General features: G+C 41.7%; 2 protein-coding genes across 4 annotated transcripts in view; both read left to right on the forward strand.

Moving 5' to 3' along the window:
- The first annotated feature begins 661 nt into the window (after positions 1-661).
- Positions 662-11,182, forward strand: eif4ba (eukaryotic translation initiation factor 4Ba). 2 transcript variants are annotated; one of them, XM_030729373.1, is made up of 15 exons: positions 662-772; positions 2,498-2,638; positions 4,180-4,385; positions 5,031-5,147; positions 5,271-5,325; positions 5,460-5,606; positions 5,922-6,107; positions 6,279-6,422; positions 6,629-6,890; positions 7,832-7,920; positions 8,087-8,348; positions 8,475-8,512; positions 9,843-9,972; positions 10,405-10,477; positions 10,580-11,182. In XM_030729373.1, the coding sequence occupies exons 1-15, from the start codon at positions 760-762 to the stop codon at positions 10,655-10,657; spliced, it is 1,941 nt and encodes a 646-aa protein (XP_030585233.1). In that variant the 5' UTR covers positions 662-759; the 3' UTR covers positions 10,658-11,182. The 2 variants fall into 2 exon arrangements, with proteins under 2 accessions (XP_030585233.1, XP_030585234.1); XM_030729374.1 differs by lacking the exon at positions 9,843-9,972.
- A 2,725-nt stretch (positions 11,183-13,907) lies between these two features.
- Positions 13,908-20,513, forward strand: part of LOC115780047 (tensin-2-like) — a 49,709-nt gene continuing 43,103 nt past the window's right edge. For both annotated transcript variants that reach the window (XM_030728989.1, XM_030728990.1), the window contains exon 1: positions 13,908-14,364. In XM_030728989.1, the coding sequence (XP_030584849.1) occupies positions 14,242-14,364 (123 nt within the window). In that variant the 5' untranslated portion in view covers positions 13,908-14,241. The remainder of the gene's footprint in view (positions 14,365-20,513) is intronic.

Raw genomic sequence — 20,513 nt, forward strand, 5'->3', positions numbered from 1 at the left:
CCAAAACCTAAATGTTAAAGATGCATTACTTGATAACTGGCCACTAGGGGGGAGAAGTACTCCAAAATAAGCTGAGACTGAGGTACTCCTGGCATTATGTTAAGATGGCCTATTATGAAAGGTTGCTGCATAAGAATATATATATATATATATATATATATATATATATATATATATATATATATATATATATATATATATATATATATATATATATATATATATATATATATATCACCACTTAAATGCACCAAGGAGTGGGTATAACCTTGGATGAATTTTCAATCAAAAGATCGGCCTAACACATGACAGCTGATAACTCTCAGTTCTTCAAGCTGGTACATACGATTCAAGCCATCAGTACTTAATAAAAAAGCAAACACCTTGAATAGCTTTTGATATTATGTTTTAGTGTAAAAACTCAACAAAGCTCTATAAGTTCTGGGACCTGGGCCAGTAGTTTTGTGGAACCGAGTTTAATTGTGTATTACGATTAATTCATAAGACTTTTAAGCAAAACTATATTTTTACAAAAGGGTGATATAAGAAAGAAATAAACACACAGCTGGGAAAGCTGCAGCCAGTTCAGTGACAAACATGACAAAAATTCAGCCGCAGAGGAACAGCAGCGAAGCTGAGCAGATGTGGGTCAGTAAGTAAACAAGGGAGGAGACACAGGCCCGTGGACGGCGATGCGCGCTCCCGATAATAAACCTCTGACGCCTTCATCCGGGAACTACTACGAACTCGCTCTCCAACATGGCGGCGTCAGGTGAGGTTTATGTGGGTGAACGATCTGGGTCGGTTCGGGGGAATTTAAGAAGATTTTACTTCAATACAGTTTAACACATGAAGTTTGATGGTTGTTATTTCTTCGGTTTATCGTTCTCCGTCGTTGTCTCGTGTGTATAAAGAGGTTCCCGGTTGTTTTGGCTGGGTAAAGACGTTAATGCTAGAATGAGGCGAATGAACGGAGCAACGACTTGCATAAATGTGAAGGTTTTAACCTCCGGAGAACTTGTAGGATTTACATTTGAGCGTCGTTACAATAGCTGTTGGTGTGTCTGCTTTTGAGTTTACACGGTATTACGCGTAATGGACGTGGTTGACATGCTATGAAATGTTTGTAACTGCGTGCAGAGCTGGCACATTGTATGTCCGTAGCAGGGCTCGCCGTGGCGCTCAGAGCAGATAAGCGCCGGGCGCAAGCGCGATTTGTGGAGGAGGGGTTGGGCCGAGGAGTCCGGGCTGCCCGAGGAGTCTCCCCACGTGTGCAGCGTGGCTGCCTGGTGTCGGTGTTTGATGAAATGGGGCAGCTGAACCTGTTTGGGCCGCCTCCTAAACACTTCCCTAGCTCCTTCTCAACTTTAAGCTACCTTTTTCAGCCGGCTAAGTCTTGCGCGGTTGATGGCGCACTTGGATCGTGGCGCTGCGACGTGTGCTAGGCCTTAAACCTAGCCAGCTAAGCAGGGATACTTCCCCCGTCAGCAGTCCTCTGCTGACTAAGCCCGCATAGCCACAAAGACAAAAGCGATCAGTGTGCATGGCAAGCCAACAACCCGTATAGTTAGCCTGGCAGTTAACTGTAGGTTCCCGTAGTTGTCGTTTTAGCAGAAGCCAGCTCTGCTGAAACTTGATGTTACACAGCTCTTAGCTCGCTAATGTCACATAAGTGAGGAGCGCTGAGAAGGCGACTACGGCCACTATTTTACATGCTGATTTTGGAGAGTACAACCAGTTACAGCGATTTAATTAGTCCTGATTGGTGTAAACAATGACTTAGTATTATATAGTGGGCCAGAGTTGGAAACAGTCTTTGTTACTTTGTGCATGAATGTAGGTTTTGAAAGGATATGTGTAAAGAATGTCCTGACAGTTAGGATTTTCACAATAAAGCTCACAGCCAGCTTTGTTATTCCCCCTTTTTTTCTTTTTTTTTTAAACCTCGTGCCTAAACAAATCAATATCTGCTCTAGAAACTGTGTGTGAAGCACCCCTCCCCAATCCCCTTTGGTTATTCTGACACACTGTGAAGAATATTCTGTGTATGACTCAGTCGTTCAGACCTCAAACGTGTTGCAAACATGCAATTAGGTGGTTTGAGATTATCACAGTTCTCACCTGACTCTTGAAGTTACACAGAGGTGAGCCTTTTCTGATCTGCTGCACACTGATGACGGTTGGGCAGGCTGACCACTCCCCATTGTGTGTGCAGTTTTTGGGGATGAAAAAAAGATGTATTAGTTATCTCATGCATGCTGAGGCACACCCTTAACCTGCATGGTTGCACAACATCTCACTACTAAACCTTAAAAATAGTGTTACTCTCGGCATCATTTAAGGCATAAACATGAGGTTTTTATGCCGCTATTCCAGATGTCAGCATGTTTGTGTTTGTTATGGACTTCCATAGACAGACATGCATATGGGCAAGGTGACCATTGCCCTATTACATTATTTCCAGGGTTGGTTACTTACTGTGTGTTCTTCCCTACAGCTAAGAAGAAGAATAAGAAGGGGAAGACCCTCACTTTGACTGACTTCCTTGCGGAGGACAGTGGAGGCAGCAATGTAGCCCCCAGCTACCCAACCAAGTCCACAAGCTGGGCAGATGAGACTGACGATTTGGACGGAGATGGTGAGCACACAGTGAAATACATGCAACACAGTACAATCACCCTTTTTTATACTTTTATCAAACTAAAGTTGCTACTCATTGTGGTGACCCTTGTCAATAGGAGCAGCTGAAAATAGCTTTTTAGTAAGTAAAAGTTGCATAAAATATGGCGGTGGGTTTAAAACAGCATCGTCTTAACATTTCACAACAGCAGACAAACCACAAAACAGTCAGTATAATGTTTGTTGTTAATGACTGTTTAACTCTACCTTTGCCCTTAACTGCAAACTCAAAAGCTCTGAACTGGAGGCTGCAGTGTTTATCTGAGCTATTTGCATTTTAAAAATCAGGCTGCTGGCTTTGTTGCAGTAACAAAATAGTTACTGTAAGTCAGGTTAGCTATACAGTCAGTAGGTGGTGTTGTCCTTGGACTTGCATAGCCATTGATTGTCACGTTTTGTTTTTTTTTTTGTCTGACACACCAATCTCACTGAAAGTCCCCTGGAAGACAATTTAAGCACCATAGCGAAATCAGCATTATCTCTATTGCTCAGTAGCTCTTTTAGCTTTGGTGGGAGGATTGAAGCATATGGTCAGACTGGTGTTTCCACAAACACATGTAGTCGAACACGTGACGGGATGTAAAAGAAGCCTCTGAATTTTTAAATGAAATTACCTGTGCAAATAGTATTGGGCTTTTTTTCCTGAAAAACATTGAAATGTAAGAAGTAGAAAAAGATAGTAGAAGGAAATAAACAGCAGTTTTTCAGATACCTGGTGATACAAGGGTGATAACACTCATCCGAGCAGGAGGAAATGTAACGAGGCATATGCTTTATTAGAAGAAATGTAACGTATTTACCCAGTCAAAGTTTGTTTTTAATAAGATGCTGTTCCAGTGGCAATTCCCTGTTTGTATGTTATTTGTTACTGAATGCAGCTTCATTTACAGTATACTCACACTAGGCTTTCCATATCACACTGAGTGTGATTGACCCCTAAAATCCAGTTTGTTTGACTAATGTGATCGCTGTATACTGTGCCCAGGAGTAAATTGTGTCCTGGCTCTTTTGAAACGGTGGACTCGGGCATAGTACGTATGTAATTACTTTAAGTAACTAACAAGCATGTGAAACGACAGTCTGTCACTGCAAAAAAAAAAAATGCATAAAACATGAAAAAGTTTGTGTGTGAAAGAGAGGGAGAGCGAGCACGAGAGGAGTTGAGATGATGAGACAAACTGATGCACACTCGGGTCCAGATCCTTAAGGGCAACATGAGTGCAGGCTAGTGGGGAAGTGGGGCAGTAACAGGCAATCACACCTAGTGTGAATGCACCATAAGTGTTTCTTTAGTCTTTGCATTATGTAAAAGGGGATCTATTTGCAAGTCTCTCTCTTCTGTCACAATTAACACTAGTATAGGTGGCTTCTTTTTTTTTTTTTTTTGTTTTTTTTGTTTTTTTGTTTTTTGTTTTTTTTTATGAAGTCCAAGGATTTCCTGAATTTAAGAAACCTCAAATGTTAGCTTTAATTTGAAAATTTCTCTTATGTCTTCTGCAGTTTCAACTTCCTGGCACACGGAGGAGGACACGTACAGGGCACCACCCATTGACCGCTCCATCCTGCCCACAGCACCTCGCTCAGCCCGTGAGCCCAATATTGACCGGTCCAGGCTCCCCCGCAGCCCGCCATACACCGCCTTTCTGGGAAACCTGCCCTATGATGTCACTGAGGACTCGATCAAAGACTTCTTCCGCGGCTTGGCAGTAGGTTTAGCAAGGACATGGACGCATGCACGCACACACACACACACACACACAGATCCACTCCACTATATTATATATAAAGGCCAGGGCAAATAACATTTAGCATCCCGTCAGGTCTGCAAGTGTTTGTTTTGCAAAGCAGCACAGTTTCAGTTGCATTTCAGCTTCTCAGTGTGTCATCAATTTCAAGCTACATGTGTAGCTAATGTCTGAAGGTTCAGTCCACAGCAACACAGGGCTGTTCACACTGCTGTGAAACAGAACAGGAAGAAGAATTTGCATATGAATAAAGAACAGGATACTGAGGACCACTTTGGTATTCTGTTTGTTTGCACACTTGTTGCTCAGCGTGTGATATTAAGGGCACTTTTTTTCTATGCCTAAGTATGTAACATTCACACTCCAATGAACTCGTCCGGAGTGACTTGTGGTTGAGTATCTTGCCCAAGGACGTTGTGCCAATTAATGAACAGAACTTTTGACCATTTATGTTTTTACAAGGTCACTTATGGTATTTCCTTAATTCCAATGTGTATGCATTCCTTTCCCATTTTGGGAACTTGAGTAAGGTGTTTCTGTTGTCCTGACCTTAATTTAGAGCCTTATGTGGTTAACGTGTTTCACTTAAACCGTCTTTGTGTCCAGATCAGTGCAGTGCGTCTTCCTCGAGAGCCCAGTAACCCCGAGAGGCTGAAAGGCTTTGGTTATGCTGAATTTGATGACGTAGAATCCCTCCTCAGGGCTCTCAGTCTCAGTGAGGAGGTAAGAGGAACTGAACATGAAAATAACATAGCTGAACAGTCTGAGCCTTTCTTTAATCTTCAGTAAAGATCAGTAAACAATAATTGTCACAATCTACTTTTTATTCCTTGTTTATACCAACAGAACCTGGGAAACCGCCGGATTCGTGTGGATATTGCAGACCAGTCAAATGATAAAGGTACACTGCTGCCTTTTTTTCCCCTGGACATTTTGAAACACTCATCTCTGCCTCTCCAGTTATGTCATTCCATCGTCCTCATTTAAGTCTTTGATAATTTAACACAGCATCTCCTCTGCTTCTTCACACCACAGAAAGAGACAGTGGCTCCATGGGTGGCAGAGACAGAGGTGGACGAATGGCTGACATGGGTCCTGACAAGACAGACAGTGATTGGAGAGCTCGACCAAGTGCAGATGCTGATGATGGACCTCCCAGGAGAGATGATGCCTTTGGAGAGAGTGAGTCCGATATGTTTTTGTTGGAAAAGATTCCTTCTGAAAATAAAAATGTGTTTTTAAAAAAAACAAAACAATTAAATGCTTTGGGAAAGCTTTTTTTTCCCATTTACTCAGAAAAAATTTGTGATGTTTAAGAATATACTGGTTGAAGTCATTTATTAAAACAAGCCCATAAAGCAGTCTCAGGTTTTCAGCTCTCAAACTGAGGTGCTGTTTTTGTTTGTTTTAATCCTTTATGCAAAATGCTGGTATAATGACGCCATCAGATCACCTGTTCTTTAGCAGAATGTGGCATCATTGTTGATCCTGTTCCAGGATCACGGGACCGTTACGAGTCCGATCGTTACAGAGATGGGCAGCGGTGGGAGAGTGATCGTTATGATGGAGGCAGAGATCGCTACCGGGATCGCTACGACGACAGGGATCGCAGGGATCGCTACGACGACAGGGATCGCAGGGATCGCTACGACGACAGGGACCGCAAGGACTACGATAGAGGAGGTTTGTTTGTAGAAGTCCTGCAGGCTCCTTCCGAGGCATTTCAATCCAGATTAAATCTTTAATTCCCATTTCACTCGCTGAAACCTCATTTGAGCTTGTGGTTGCATTTACTGTTTCCAGCATCATGGTTTCAGATTTCTCTTTTGGTCTTCTGTCCTGTTGTCTGTGTAGGTTATGACTCTCGTGGTGGTGGAGGAGGTCGTCGTGCCTTTGGTAGTGGCTTCCGCCGTGATTACGATGACAGTCGGGGTAGCAATGAACGGTATGGGGACCGGGATCGTTACGGGGACCGGGATGAGAGGCGTGAGGAGAGAGGTGAAATTTCATTATATCAATACTATGCTTTGCCAACATTATTAACTTATCTTCTGAAGTAAAGTAAACACAATTTAATGGAGAAGTTGTTTGTTTTTGTGGTTCCTCCCAGAATGTACAGTTCAGTTTTTTTTTTGTTGTTTTTTTTAAGTCAAAGATTCAAGTTTGACTGTTGCACCACTTTGCTTTTGTCGTTCCAACCCCAGCTCCTCAGCAAAGACCCAAGTTGAACCTGAAGCCTCGTAGTGTACCTAAAGAGGAGGAAGGCACCGGCAGCGGTGGCACTTCACCCGCTGCCGTTTCAAGCTCCAGCAGCAGGGCCTCGTCTATCTTTGGTGGAGCAAAACCAGTTGACACAGCAGCAAAGGAGAGGGAGGTGGAGGAGAGGCTGAAGAAAGAGGAAGAGAGGCTGCAGAGGCAGCTGGAGGAGGATAAAGGCAGGGGACCCGACAGAAAGATGAGGGACAGGTGAGGAGGTTGCAAGGGATATTTGAATGTTGTATTATTGCACAATTAAATGTTTGGTTGATATTTGAAGCACAAGTAAACTAGACCTCATCCAGAAATGGAAGTGAGCCTGTTTTCAAATGTTAATGCTCAGTTATTTGGTATTTAAGCATCCTACAGAGATGTAGCAACCCTCCAGTAACACAGCGAGCAGAAGCTTTTTGCAGTCTTTCTGTTGTTGAGTGAGAAGGTTCCCCATCTCTTTCTGAGATGTTTGTAGTATGTTTAGGATCTGCCTACAGTCTGAGGGCCACTAAAAGCTTCTTGTGATCCTGGAGGAGGTTTGTGGTAGATTTTTTTTTTTTTTATTTTTGAGGTTTTCTTTGGTTCATTGTTCTGTGTTAGCTGTAACTGGCTTTTCACATTTTTCTTTGCTGACTGCATGACATCTGCATCCAGAATTTTCAGAAGCTGGTGTAGACTTGCCATAAAAAGTGTATTAAGTTAGTTAAGCTCTAACAAGTTAGTCAAGTTTTCATATGTAATATTCACAGTTCCAAATATTTGCACATATTACAGTTTCCTTTTTTTAAAAAGTCTTTTTGAAGGTAAATAAAATAAATGGTACTTATTTTTTTAAATATCAGATAGCAGCTGGTTTGTGTTCATGATTCTCCACTGCAAAAATCTACTAAACAACAACAATTACTGTTGTTGCAGTGTAGCTGTATAACCTTCTGCATTACATACCTACTGAGCTGAAAACTTTGTGTAGCTACACTGGAGAAAAAAGAAGTGTTAAAACAGTAGTTTTGGTTTCAGACATCAGTGGACTGATTTGCATATTCTAATCAAAGGTCTGAAGGAATCAAGTTCAGTATAAACAAATAAAATAAATCTATTGATAGTCGGAGTTCTGTGAGAAGTGTGGATGAGTTCAGGGTTTTTTCTTTTGTTTATAGGGACCCAAGCTGGCGCAATGAGGAATCTCACACTGAGCGATCCCGCACAGGAAGTGAGTCTTCACAGCAAGGAAGCACTTCTGGAAGAGGTGAGATGTTTCTTCCCTTTCTTCCTTTCTTCTAATACAGCTTTCCTTCATCTGGTTTTGCATTTTGAACCTGAAAATACTCATTTAAGGCCCAGTTTTTCAACACGGGGTTCCTCATTTTTGTCTTGGGCTTACTTGGGACTGAAATACTGCCTCCATCCACCAGGGTCACGGTGTCGAGATAGCGAGCGCTCTGGGGAGAATGAGGTTTTCAGTGGGGTAGAAGGCAGCGCCTCTTCCCCTGGGTCCTCATCACGGCCCCCCTCCACCAGCTCCTCTAAAGAGCCATTGAAGGTGATGCCTGCACCTCCTCCCAAGGAGAATGCGTGGGCCAAGAGAAGTGCAGCCAACACAGGCTCCAGTGAGGGCGATGGGCGTGGTCCAGTCTCCCCGGTCTCCCCGAGCGGTTCAGCTCCTCCCAAGTTCAGGTGAGAAAGCAGCAAAGAACACGCTGAACAAAGCCTGTGATCAGATACTCAGAACTGCCTGTAGAAATTTAGATCTGCAACCTTTTTTTTTTTTTTTTTTTTTTTTTTTCCTTTCTTCCCCTTTAGTTCCTCAAGTTCTGCAGATGAAAGAGGATCTGGAAAGGGTAAGTACAAAACACAGTGGGATTTTTATATTTTTTTTCCCCTGCCCATCATGCCAGAATTTTTTGTTCTGCTTTTTTTTTTTTTTGGGGGGGGGGGTCTACAAATAAAACCGAATGCCTATGTGAGTTTTGTAAACAAATAAAATAACAAAAATAAATAGAACGGAGGAAACGGGGCCTTTTTATTGAACAAAGCACATCAGCAAACATGTTGGATTTGTGGAAAACTGGATAAATTATCTACAGCTGAAAGAGCTTCTGAATTACCAGGATGGCTGCCTTGATTGTCTAATGAAGAAACAAGAAACAAGCACAATCTGACTGAACAAGTAAACAGAAACAGTTGCACAGGTCCCAGTTGAATACAGCGGGCAATCTTTCGCAGTCCAAGCTGGAAAAAGTAAATGTACTTTGTCAGAAGCTCAGTTTAGTCAGGTTTTCCAGTCAAGCGGTGATATTAGAAGTGTGTGGGGAGTTTTTGTTTGTTGTTTAGAGGTGCCCCTCCCAATAAATAAAGACCTACAAGCTTCCTCCATCACAACTTTCACAGGGCTATTAGAAACATACATTTTTCTGTCCTCCTGTCGTCTCCGACTTCTTGTCCGGCTCTTCTCGACATCGTCAGTCTGTGCTGCACTTAATCGGCTTCAGTCGTATTTGCCCATCTGTGCTCGGAGCAAAAAGCTGAAAAGCATTTGCACATGTTTGGAGAGTACATCTTGTAACTATTGGCACATAAAAGCTGATGACAAAATGATGTTTTGTTTTTTTTCTCAAACCTTTGAGTGGTCCAGGACGGCTGGATTCTTGTTGTTGAGTTCTTTCTGTAGTCCATAAAAAGCGTAAGATTGTCAGAAACAGCAGGAAGTGGGATATTTCAGGACTCCATTTATTACTGTACAAATGCCGTGTCCATGCATTTACAGGTTACAGTAGATTTTTCGTCTAGGCTTGCTCACTTACATGATGCGGCGTGCAGATTTTCTGTGCTTTCTGCACAGTCTTGCTAGGAGCAGCTCAAAGCGTGCATGCAAAAACACTACAAGAACCTAAATATATTCATTATCTGCTGTGATGCCACAACATGGCTTTCACCATTTTCAGACATTTTGGAACCCTTTGGCACATTTTGCAAGCCAATATCAAATTGATAAGAAGGTCATTCTTGTAGTGGGGGCAGTTGTGCACCTCTCATTTGGCCCTACATCAGTGACTAACACATTTTGAATCCAACCGAGTGGCTTTTTATGCTGCAGTATGTTGAGAGTGTAGTCTACTGTACAAAGTCCACCAGCCTCCCTTGACTCGACTGTCTGGCTTCTTCTTTAAGATGAGAACAAGGCTGATGGTGTGCGTCGGGACCGGGGGCCCCCGCGGGCAAGAGGGGGGCCTGCAGGGCCTGGAGCTGGGCGGGGCCGAGGAGAGGGGCCCAACAGAGACCGAAGGAAGGAGTCAGACAGGTTAGCAACTGCAAAGTTCTTAATGAGACAGGGAGGATATTTTTCAGGCATCTGTACTCGGTTACACAACTGATGGTGCTTTTTTTTTTGTTTGTTTGTTTGTTTTGGTTTGGTTTTCTGGGACACTGGGGGCATGATGACACAGGGATTTCTGGTGTGCACATGAATGCTTTACCTGTGCTACACCAAACTGTCATAATCCCCGTCATGTAGCGCCAGAAATAACTGATGTCAAACCTAAAATTTACAGCATGAGTCAGAACTGAAATTTCTGGAATGGCTGCTAATTTTCTGAAGTCAAAAATTAGCAGGTTCTTGTTTTGTTTTGGGGGTTGTTTTTTTTAAAATATTATATCCTTGGCCATTTGAGGATTCACAGCAAGCTTTTTAGTGCAGATACTTTTTAACGTCAGTACTCACTCTGACCTTTAGAAAGGACAGCAGAAGAGACCGAGACTCCAGACCAGCTCCAGAGCCAAAGAAATACGAAGAGACCCCAACCCCCGTAAGTCCTTCACTCGACCACATCAGAAACTGTGAATTTGTACAAAGTTATGTCAGTGTACTGATTATTTGTCTTCATGATTTTTGCCCCCCCCCTCCCCAGAAATTCAGCTCAGCCAGTAAATACGCCGCTTTGTTAATGGATGGAGACCAAGGAGACGACGCAGATGATGTCGAGTAGAGAAAAAAAACTCGACAGAAGAGAGGAGAAAGCGACGAATGCAGGAAAAAAAATTCTCACATAGCGTATGGAAAATAAAAAAAATTAAAAATCTCCTCACGTGGATGTGGCTCCTGGGGGGGGTTGGGGGGGAGTGAGACATCACTCACTCCCTGCTTTCCTCCTTCAAACCTGTCCTTTAATTTCAAACCATTCACCCATCCTCCTTTCCCTGCCCCACCTGTGGGACTCTTCGGGTTCTCAAGAATAGTCACATACTGGACTTGTTTTAAATGGAAAAGAGGAATAGATCACATGGAAACGTGATGGATAACATTGAATTAATTGTAATAAATAAATGGAAAATGTGGGGAAAAAATGAATTTTGTATGTTTGTGGATCACAGGGGTGGTAAGGTGGCCTCTAATGACAGAAGACGGAGCTTATAGAGTTTTTTTTTTTTTTCCCCTGATTGAATTTTTAGACGGGCATAACTTCATTACAACACCCCTTGTATACATCATTAAATGATTTGGTGTTATGGAATTTCTTAACTGTCTTCCAGTACTCGGTCATGAACATTGAGACTGATTTAAAAAAAATTTTAAAAAATTCCAATCATTTATTCACCGTTCACCACCTGAGCTGGTTCAGTGCTAAAAAGGACTGCTTAATACATTTTGCAGGATATGCTTTTTTGAGAGTGTGGTGAGGGGGAGCCGCCACACGATTCTCCCTGAGAATCAATTAAGTGCCATTATAATAATCCTCATTGTACAGTTGTCGCTCAATTTCTATACCTCATGATTACACCAATTAAAGGCTTATAGTAGTCCTGTTTCCAGCCATGTTAGCAGATTCCCTGCAGCTGTAAAAAAAAAAAAAAAATCATTCACTCCCCCTGAAGTAAGGAATACAAATATATGGAGAAAGGCTAGACGTGCCTATAGTGGGGTGTGAGGATTTACATGAGATTACATGAACTTGTCTTCCAATTTGCAATAAATTGGAGTCATTATGTGAATTCAAATAGTATGTGGTCATTGAAGCTCAAATGTATAAAATACACACAGGTAACACAGCCCCTCGCTGCTTTTGTTATCCTGAGCAGGCACTGCACGCTGTTGGGACACCAGCAGGATTATAAATTATCCACACAAGCTGGGTCATTTGCGGAGTCGCTTCATCCAACTTGCAGCCAAGTGTTTTTCTGCTCTCCTGGTGTGGTCTGTGAGGCAGAAAATTTCCTCAGTGTTTCTTCAGTCTCTGCCCCCTGCTGAGACCCTGACTCCTGGTGGCAGCTGGTTAGGCTCCTGCTGAGCTTTAGACTCCCCACCACCGCACACACACACACACACACACACACACACACACAAGAGGTGTGCATTTTCATGCAAGATGGGATTTCTCTGCCTCTTAAAAGCACACCAGTCTTTGCAGCAGATATCGGCGCGCTCATGCTGAAGGAACACCAAAAGATTCATGTGGCAAGTACACTCGCCATGCTGCAGCAGTGCCAAAGCTGAGAAACGTACGTGTGAAAAACAAGGCGGGTGTATGTGTGTCCACACTCTACATTACTTTCTGAGTGTGGTGTTTATACTGACTTCACTTGTGTGGATAAAAGACAAAAAGATGCTAAGTATAGGACCAACTGACGGTTTGGACAATTAACTATAAAGCTCCTTTAATGTTTATACAGAACATTGATTTGGTGATATTAACTATGAGACCTTCTGGAAGGTTTAACTTTAATTACACATTCATAACTGGAGTGTAATTAGTAATTACAAGATAATTAAGCATGATCTAATGGAGAAAAAAAATAGCAAGTGCTGTAGTGGTTTAGGATTTTGGAGTCTTTGGTCCAGTGGTTAACACTGCCTCACATCAAGGTCCCAGGTTCAAATCCAGGATAGGGCCTTTCTGTGTGGCGTTCGCATGTTCTCCTTGTGCCAGTGTGGGCTCTCTGCAGGTTTTTTTGGCTTTCTCCCACAGTCCAAAGACATGCTTGTTGGATTAATCGGGCTATCGATGTGAATATGAGTGTGAAATGTCGTCTGTGTGTGTTAGCCCTGTGACTGGCATCCTGTCCACCCCGCCTCTCAGCCCTTGACAGCTGAGATAGACTCACAGCCCTGAACTGGATAAGCTGAAGGTGGATGGGCATGATTTCAGTGTGTTAATTTTGTGTTGCTTCATACTTTATTACACTGGGATGTAATGCTCTTTTTACTCTTTATTAATTGGTCTACCATAGTTACTTTATGGATTCAGATTTTACAAAAAACAGTACAGTATTTAACCTATCATGATCATTAACTTGTCCTCTGTTTTTTGTTTTTTTTTTCTCACTGCCGAAAATCCAGAGGCTGTGGATGCTCATAATTTGCTGCCCTGTTTAGCTCCCAGCCCCAGATTTGTCTCACATTTAAACCAAAGACTGCTTTGTGCAGCCTAACCAGGGGCTAAAACTGTGGTTTTAGAAAGAGATTATTGTTGGAGTTTTTTCCCCTTCCAACTGTAAAACCTCCAGCTTGAAGCAGTATTTTGTCTGGGGAACCCAGTTTGAGGAAATAGTCGTGTGTGTGTTAGAGAGGGAGAGAAAGAGAGAGCTGTAGTCTGAAGGAATTTAATGTGTAGCGGAGCACAGATCTAAAATTTAAGCACAGAGCCTGTCATTGTTTTAATTTCAGTGGAGAGAGCAAGCGCTGCATCCAAGTGAGGAAATAAAGGGAGGTCAGTGATGATGTCATGTGTCCTATCAAACAGTGTGGTAAAATTGATTACATCTAGACTGAAAACACCCATGGGAGATGGCGAGATAGGAGATTCTTCCTAAAAACAATGTGGAGAGGGAGATGTGTGATTGGTGCCATCAAGCCTGCGTTCGTACGTTCTCATGAGCAAAGCCACAGAGACCAGAAGGATGACATGTGTGAAAGAAGTTCAAACTAATCACTCCCCCATGAGGAAGAAGAGCGTGAGAGGAGCTGAAGTGAAGCCAAAGCATAAGGGAAGGGCCTGACATCAACAAGCCAAAACAGCTGCCCCCTTCTCCCCCACAGCAAGAGGAGCCTGATAGAGCAAGAAGGAGAGAGAAGGGGAAGACTGGAGGGTCTGTAAGTGCAGAGCAGGAGAGCCCAGTGTGCAAGTCATTTGAGGGTCTGTAGGCTGAAGAGAAGGAGTTATTAGCAAGTATGGAAAGGGGGGAGGGACGGGGACAAGAGAGGTGGTGAGGGTATGCTTGCATGCTTTCAGAGTGAGGATAGCCAGGGAGCAAGGGACGTGGGGGGAGTGTAAGGGGATGTGGGTTGAAGGGTAGGTTCCTGGTGACACTTCTCAGAGGGGAGAAAGAGTGGATGTAAGAGGAGAAGTGGGGGAAAAAAAAGACATCGGGGTGGGTTTCAAGTCAGCGTGAGCTGTCAGAGGGGAAGTGCAGAGGTGTGAGGAGTCACTGTGAGGGACGGAGGAACATGTTGGAGAAGAAGAAGGTATAAGAGAGAAAACAATGAAGTGCTGAGTTGAGAAGAAGAGGGAATCACTTGTCTGGAAGGAGTGGAGAAGAGTTGAGGAAAGGTGCAAGAGGTGTGTTTGCTGCAAGAATGGGGTGCATTCACAGTACAAGCACTGTTCGGATAAAAAACCACGGATCTGATTCAGAAACTGGAGGAATCCCCACGAAGGTAGACCCTGAGGTATCTCCTGAAATCCTTCAACTTGCTGAGGTAAGTCAAGAACTGCTGCATAGAGAACCATCAGCATGCTGGTTGTACGTAGCAGAAATGTGCAGCTCTATCTTCAAACACACTCAGTTTGAGGATAAACAGAAAGTAAAATCACAGATCACCTGTTTTGCTGGTAAAGTCAGCTTGAAATACTTTGACTCTCCACAATCTTGGCTTGATTTGCAGTGTTTAGTCATTTGACTCAGCAGCAGAGGCTGAACTTTGTTATACACTCATCACATGCTAGATAACAGCCAAAGGAATCCAAAGAATTGCCACTACGTTTCCAAATTAGATGAGGCCTGGACTCCAGAGCAGTTCTCGCTCTCTCTTATGAAATATTCTTCCTCCCTGTGTTTCTGTCAGCATTAAATAGAACAGCAGCACATCATAAACTGACGTGTGCATACCGGAGGGATAAAAGTGTTTTGCGTGTTCTTTTTAGACCTCTCTCAGAAGCATGATTGTATGCTGCTAAAAAACTGTAAACTTAAGCTGCAGTCTTTGTATTTGACATTCATGGTTTTGTATGCATTATTATAAACTGGAGTCACAGGCAGTGAACCAAGAAAAAAAAAAAAAGTATGCACAGCCCTGGAAAGGAGGGTTCACGCGATCACTGTTAAATGATGTCCCTTGGGTGTCAAGGTTCAAGAGGAAGTGGTATAAGTTACTGTCTGGTTTTGACCCACCGCCTGCCTGTCTGCGGCTTCTATTTAGGAACACGTATGGATTTAGGAGCAAGCTACACTTCCACATGCATAAAACCTCTGAGGGACTTTTATGGAATCTAATCTAAAGATGCCTCTTTAACACCAAGGGTATGCACACTATAATGTGTGTGTTCTCACATGTCAGAGTAAATCACACGGTGGCATGCTCTATGTTGGTGTAAAAAAAAAAGAAAGAAAAAAAGAGAGGAATAGGAATGAAGAAAGTCATGCATCTTTAATAAAATATACAGTGAAATGAACCTAAAGTTCAGACATTTGTGTGATGAGCGTGTAATTTCTCTCTAAAAATTCTAGAAATTGCTGGAACAAAATCATTAGTCAGATCATTTGTGGCTTCAGATCCCCTGATTGTGTTTTTCTGTCTGTTTCTTTTTGTGTGTGCGTGTGTGTGTGTGTGTGGGTGGGTGTGCGCGCGCTCGCGTGTGTGTGTGTGTCAGAGCATGCCAAATTATGATAACATAGTCCCAGCTGAATGGGTGGACTCGTATGAAGTGGAGAAGAATGAAGTGTGTCATACTGTACATGCAAACAGTGTAGGAGTTTTTCTTTTTTTTAAAGGTTGTTTCTAGTCTCTTTTTAACTCAGTTTCTTTTCCTCTTTTTCACACACACACACACACACACACACACACACACACACACACACACACACACACACACACACACACACACACACACACACACACACACACACACACACACACACACAAATTCTTCTTCCTATTTTCAGCATTTTCATGGCTTTTAGAGGTGACAGCACACTACTCATGCTGGTTATAAATACCCAGCCAGAACCGGAGCATACCCCTGGCTCACCACCTGCTCCCGTCCCTTCCTGGGTGGATTGCGTGTGCGTGTGTGTGTGTGTGTGTGTGTGTGTGTGTGTGTGTGTGTGTGTGTGTGTGTGTGTGTGTGTGTGTGTGTGTGTGTGTGTGTGTGTGTGAGAAAGAGTTTTTGACTCTTGGTCTCCAGCATGTCATCACTTGTGAAGTGCTACTGAAAAAGAAATGAGGCATTTAGTGCCAAGGGGGCGTGCATGTCACTGTACTCTGTATTTATTTACAGTGTGCGTGCATGTGTGTGCGTGTGTGGTTGCAGCTATATATTTTTACCAATGAAAGGCAGTGGCACAGTGTGTATTTCAGAAAAATGAATCTGTGTATCCAGGCATAGAAAGCTTCACCCTTACAACACAGACTGAGTGATGTTGTTTAATTAAAAAAACAAGCCAGTGTAAAAATCCCCAATAAATGCAATGCAGCCACAGTCATAAAGAAATCTATTGTGCTGCATGACCCTTTCTTCATCTGCATGATAGATGTGGAAGTTCTTCAGGCTCTTTGCAGTAGTCAGTGGAGATGCCTGGAGAATGACATAGACTTTGGCTGCAACAAACAAACGGGGTGGGGTTCCAACACTGCAATGCAATACTGCAACACTGCTGATACTCTGGGAGCCTCTGGAGACTGAATGTCCACTCAAACAGAGATCCTTCTTACTGGTATCACAGCATATAAAGGGGGAGGGTATAATCTAACAAACACCTATGCAGCATGCTGTAGGTTATATTCAGCACTACTGTTAAAACAAATTAGCAAAATTCTTTGGAAAGTGTAAATTCTTCAAACTTTTAAAGTATATAGTAAATCATTGAAGGTCCAGTAGTGCCAAAATTGTATTTATAGTGTCCTGTTTGCTTTTGTTAACAGCTTTTCAGCTTTGAACTGCACTGCAGTTATGACGAATGATACGACACTTGTCTGCGTCAGTTCAGCCATAATCTAAACTTCTATCATCCTGTTTCACTTCTATTATTTGACAGTGTTGTCCTTTGTGTCGTGCTGATGTTTTCAGTGTGGTGTTACAAATGCCTTCCTGATGTGTAATTTTCTGTCATACTGTATGGAAAAAAATACTCTTGTATTGTGATATTCAGAAACACTCTGAACCAGACCCGTAATGGGTCCCATAAATCCAAACATTATGCGACAAAAGCTAAACAGTAGCTGGCTGTGCCGTCACAGGCTCACCTGTCAACTTTCCAATCATGTGAAGAAGACGGCGACACCTCAAGGCAACGTGTGACCAGAGAACAATTTAAAGTTCAGCTGACGGTCAGATGAGTTTTAGATGAGCAAACGACAAAGACAGTATTGTTGTCACAGCTGAAGTTGACTTTAAAGCTGAAAAGACACGTTCAGCTGACAGTAAACAGTTCACATGAAGACATCAGTGCAAATGTAACCCCATATGTTTTAGTTTCATGATGATAGCATTTGTCTAAAGCTGTTTAACTTGGCTTGCCTTATATGGCAAATATTCCTAATGTTGCGTCCACCTTTCTCCATTTCTCCACTTTTTTGCAAATGTCCAGTTTTGAACAGGTGGAGGGAACTGCTCTTTATGCTGTCTTTACTGACAGATAAATACCACTAAATCTGCTCTCAGCTTTAACTGCTCACATGCCAAAGTACTTGTTTAAAGGTTATTATTTAATTAGGCAGTCCCCTAAGATTAGGAAGAAAATGACAGATGGAAAATTAAGGGATTTAAACACGTGTGTGTTTGATGATTGAGGGATAATTCGGATATTTTAAGTGTTGGAGGAAATCTACAACACTCGCTGTCTCAGGAAAGCCATCGGCTTCTGTGACGACACCACACGCCCATGCCATCCCCTCTTTGATTTACTGCCATCAGGCAGAGTCACACCCACGCAACCAGATCTAAGCATTAGCTTTTTTTCCCAGCATCTGACTGCTCTGAACCAGGCCACAAATGCATAAAGACAATAGCTTTGTAATGCTGGAACTATTCGTGCAATGTAACACATTGCAACGCTGTTCTGTATGTATCATCCACTATTCATTTTCACACCAGATGTTGTTGCACATGCCACTTTACTCACCCTGCTGAATTGTTGCACAATATTGTTGTACTATTGTGTGGTTATTGTCATTTATATATATTTTTTTATATATATATATTTCTGTTCTGTTCTATTCTATTCTGGTATCTGGCCACTCTTGTTACCCATTGTGATCACCGTCTAGGATTTTCAAAGCAATTTTAACAGTGAAAACTTCGTCCTCTGTTAGAAAATGCGCTGCACTGCTTCAGTGTGTCCACTGGGCAGCACCCTTGACCCAGTTTGATATTTCAGGTTCAACTTTATGACTTCTTGGCAACAACAGATGGAAAGTAGCATGGTTATATCATGGAACTATAATCTTTATAATAATCGTTTTAAATCGTTCTTCAGTGACCCTACTGCTTGGCAAAGATTTGCAACATCAGAAATATTCGTAATTTACCTGACACATGGCAACGAAAAAATAAATAAAAATCAATCAGTCATGGTGGATATGTTCTGTTAGTCATGTGCCATTTAACTGTGACTTCACAGCAACTGGTGTTTATTTTTGTTTTGTTTTTTAATCTAGTTTAGCATTTGTAATGTCACCATATACCACATAAATAATAATTATAACACTATTATATTATATTATAATATATTCTTATATTTTATATTATATAATCTTATATTTAATATACTATTAATTATAAGACTAAATATTTTATTTCTCACAGAGGCAATATTTCTGCAGGCGATCTCAGATGTGTGAAGGGACGTGTGCACTTGTGCGAACAACATGTATTTGGGTTGCATTAGTCCAATTGATTCAACCTCCAGTATTCACAGGTTACATAAGAGCATTCAAAGTGTAAATGGTTCAGATGAGATGATGATGATGATCTGCTCCCCTCACATGCCCTCAGGTTTATTGTTTATCTATCTAAATCCCCCCATATACTCTCACTACTACACACATGCAAACAACACACACACAGACCCAGATCCATCACATATAGTGGCTGCCATAGTTTATATTGAGCAGAGAATGTGTCCATAGTCAGATGACTCTGTTCTTTTGTTTATGAGATCAATACATACAGCATGATGGTAACGTGGTCCATCAGAGGCAGGAGCACTGGTTTTTGTTGCTAGATGGGTCACAAAGATTACATTATCTGAGAACATGAATGCACCCGTTAATTTATTAGATCAAAGTGATGTCCTTCAGTTAGTGGAGGTCATTCTGCAGCTGCTTTTTAAACACTTGTACCATCAACATCTGCGGAAATCTACCCTGCATACTGTATGAAGCTGCTGACAGTGACCTTTCTAAGAGGAAACAGCTAGCCTGACTTTGTGCTACTAACACCTCACTAATACATAACTGACTATAAACAATGTTTTCATAATACAAACACATCAAATGACAGTATGACATAGGTCAACTTTAAGCACATTGTTTTGCTGTTCAGTCCTCAACTCTATTGTTTTGGATTGATTGCACTGATATTATGACAGAGTGGCACAGTGGTTTGCACTGGTGCCTTCAAATCCAGTCTGTGTGCAGTTTGCGTACAGTAGCACCTTTCAAGATAAATATCACAAAGTGCTTCACAACAAAAATGCTAAAAGATAGAAACAAAAAGTTAACAGGAGGTATAAGGTACCACCTTCTGTCAAATGCATGTCAAGATCTTATCAGTAATAGATAAAGATCTATAGCATAGATAAGATAAGCAATTTTCATATAGATGACGTCATATTTTTAATTGAATGTAGATTATAAAAATTGATAATATTATGTAAGGGGTATATGGAAATGAATGTCAGGGTTGGTGCTTATGTGTCACTATAGGGGAGGTGGGTGAAAGTATACATAAATATATATATATATTTATATATATTTATATATATATATATATTTATATATTTATTTTAATTGGGTATTTTCTTTTTATTTTGTAAACATAAATAAATAAAAAGGCACAGGACTTGTCATTTCATTTGTGTGAGACATTACAGCATGTATAGTTTGTTTTTTTTTCTTTTCATTTTTCATTCAGCTATGACTGAAACATTTTGCTGTGGACCACATTGGAAATCTTTACTTAATTTTATTTGTATATGTTTAATTCCGTCTAAAAAAAGTAATGAAATCAAGATTCGTTTTACCCGATTTTTGCAAAGAAGACAGCACCAGGACACCGTTAGTGAGCCTACTGAGACCTCTGTGTGCCACCACGCAAGTGATCATAAAATAAGTCAGACAGAAAGGTCGGCACGCCTGAACTTTCGCCCCCTCCTCCCTTCCTCTCTGCCCCCGCCTCTCTCTCTCCTGCTCCTCCTCCTGCTCCTCCCCCTGCTCCTCCTCCTGCTCCTCCTCCTCCTCCTCAGTTAGGGTTTTGTGTTTAATTCTTCTGAGGAAAAAGAAAAATTAAAAAATGAAATTGTAAATTAAAAAATATAATTGAAAATAAAAGCAAATAAAATAAAGAAAAAGAAGAAAAGCAAATGAAAATATATAAGCAAAAAAAAATAAAAGTAAATGACAAAAACTAA

This window comes from Archocentrus centrarchus, chromosome 5 (genome assembly GCF_007364275.1).
Source record: "Archocentrus centrarchus isolate MPI-CPG fArcCen1 chromosome 5, fArcCen1, whole genome shotgun sequence".
Lineage (NCBI taxonomy): Eukaryota > Metazoa > Chordata > Actinopteri > Cichliformes > Cichlidae > Archocentrus > Archocentrus centrarchus.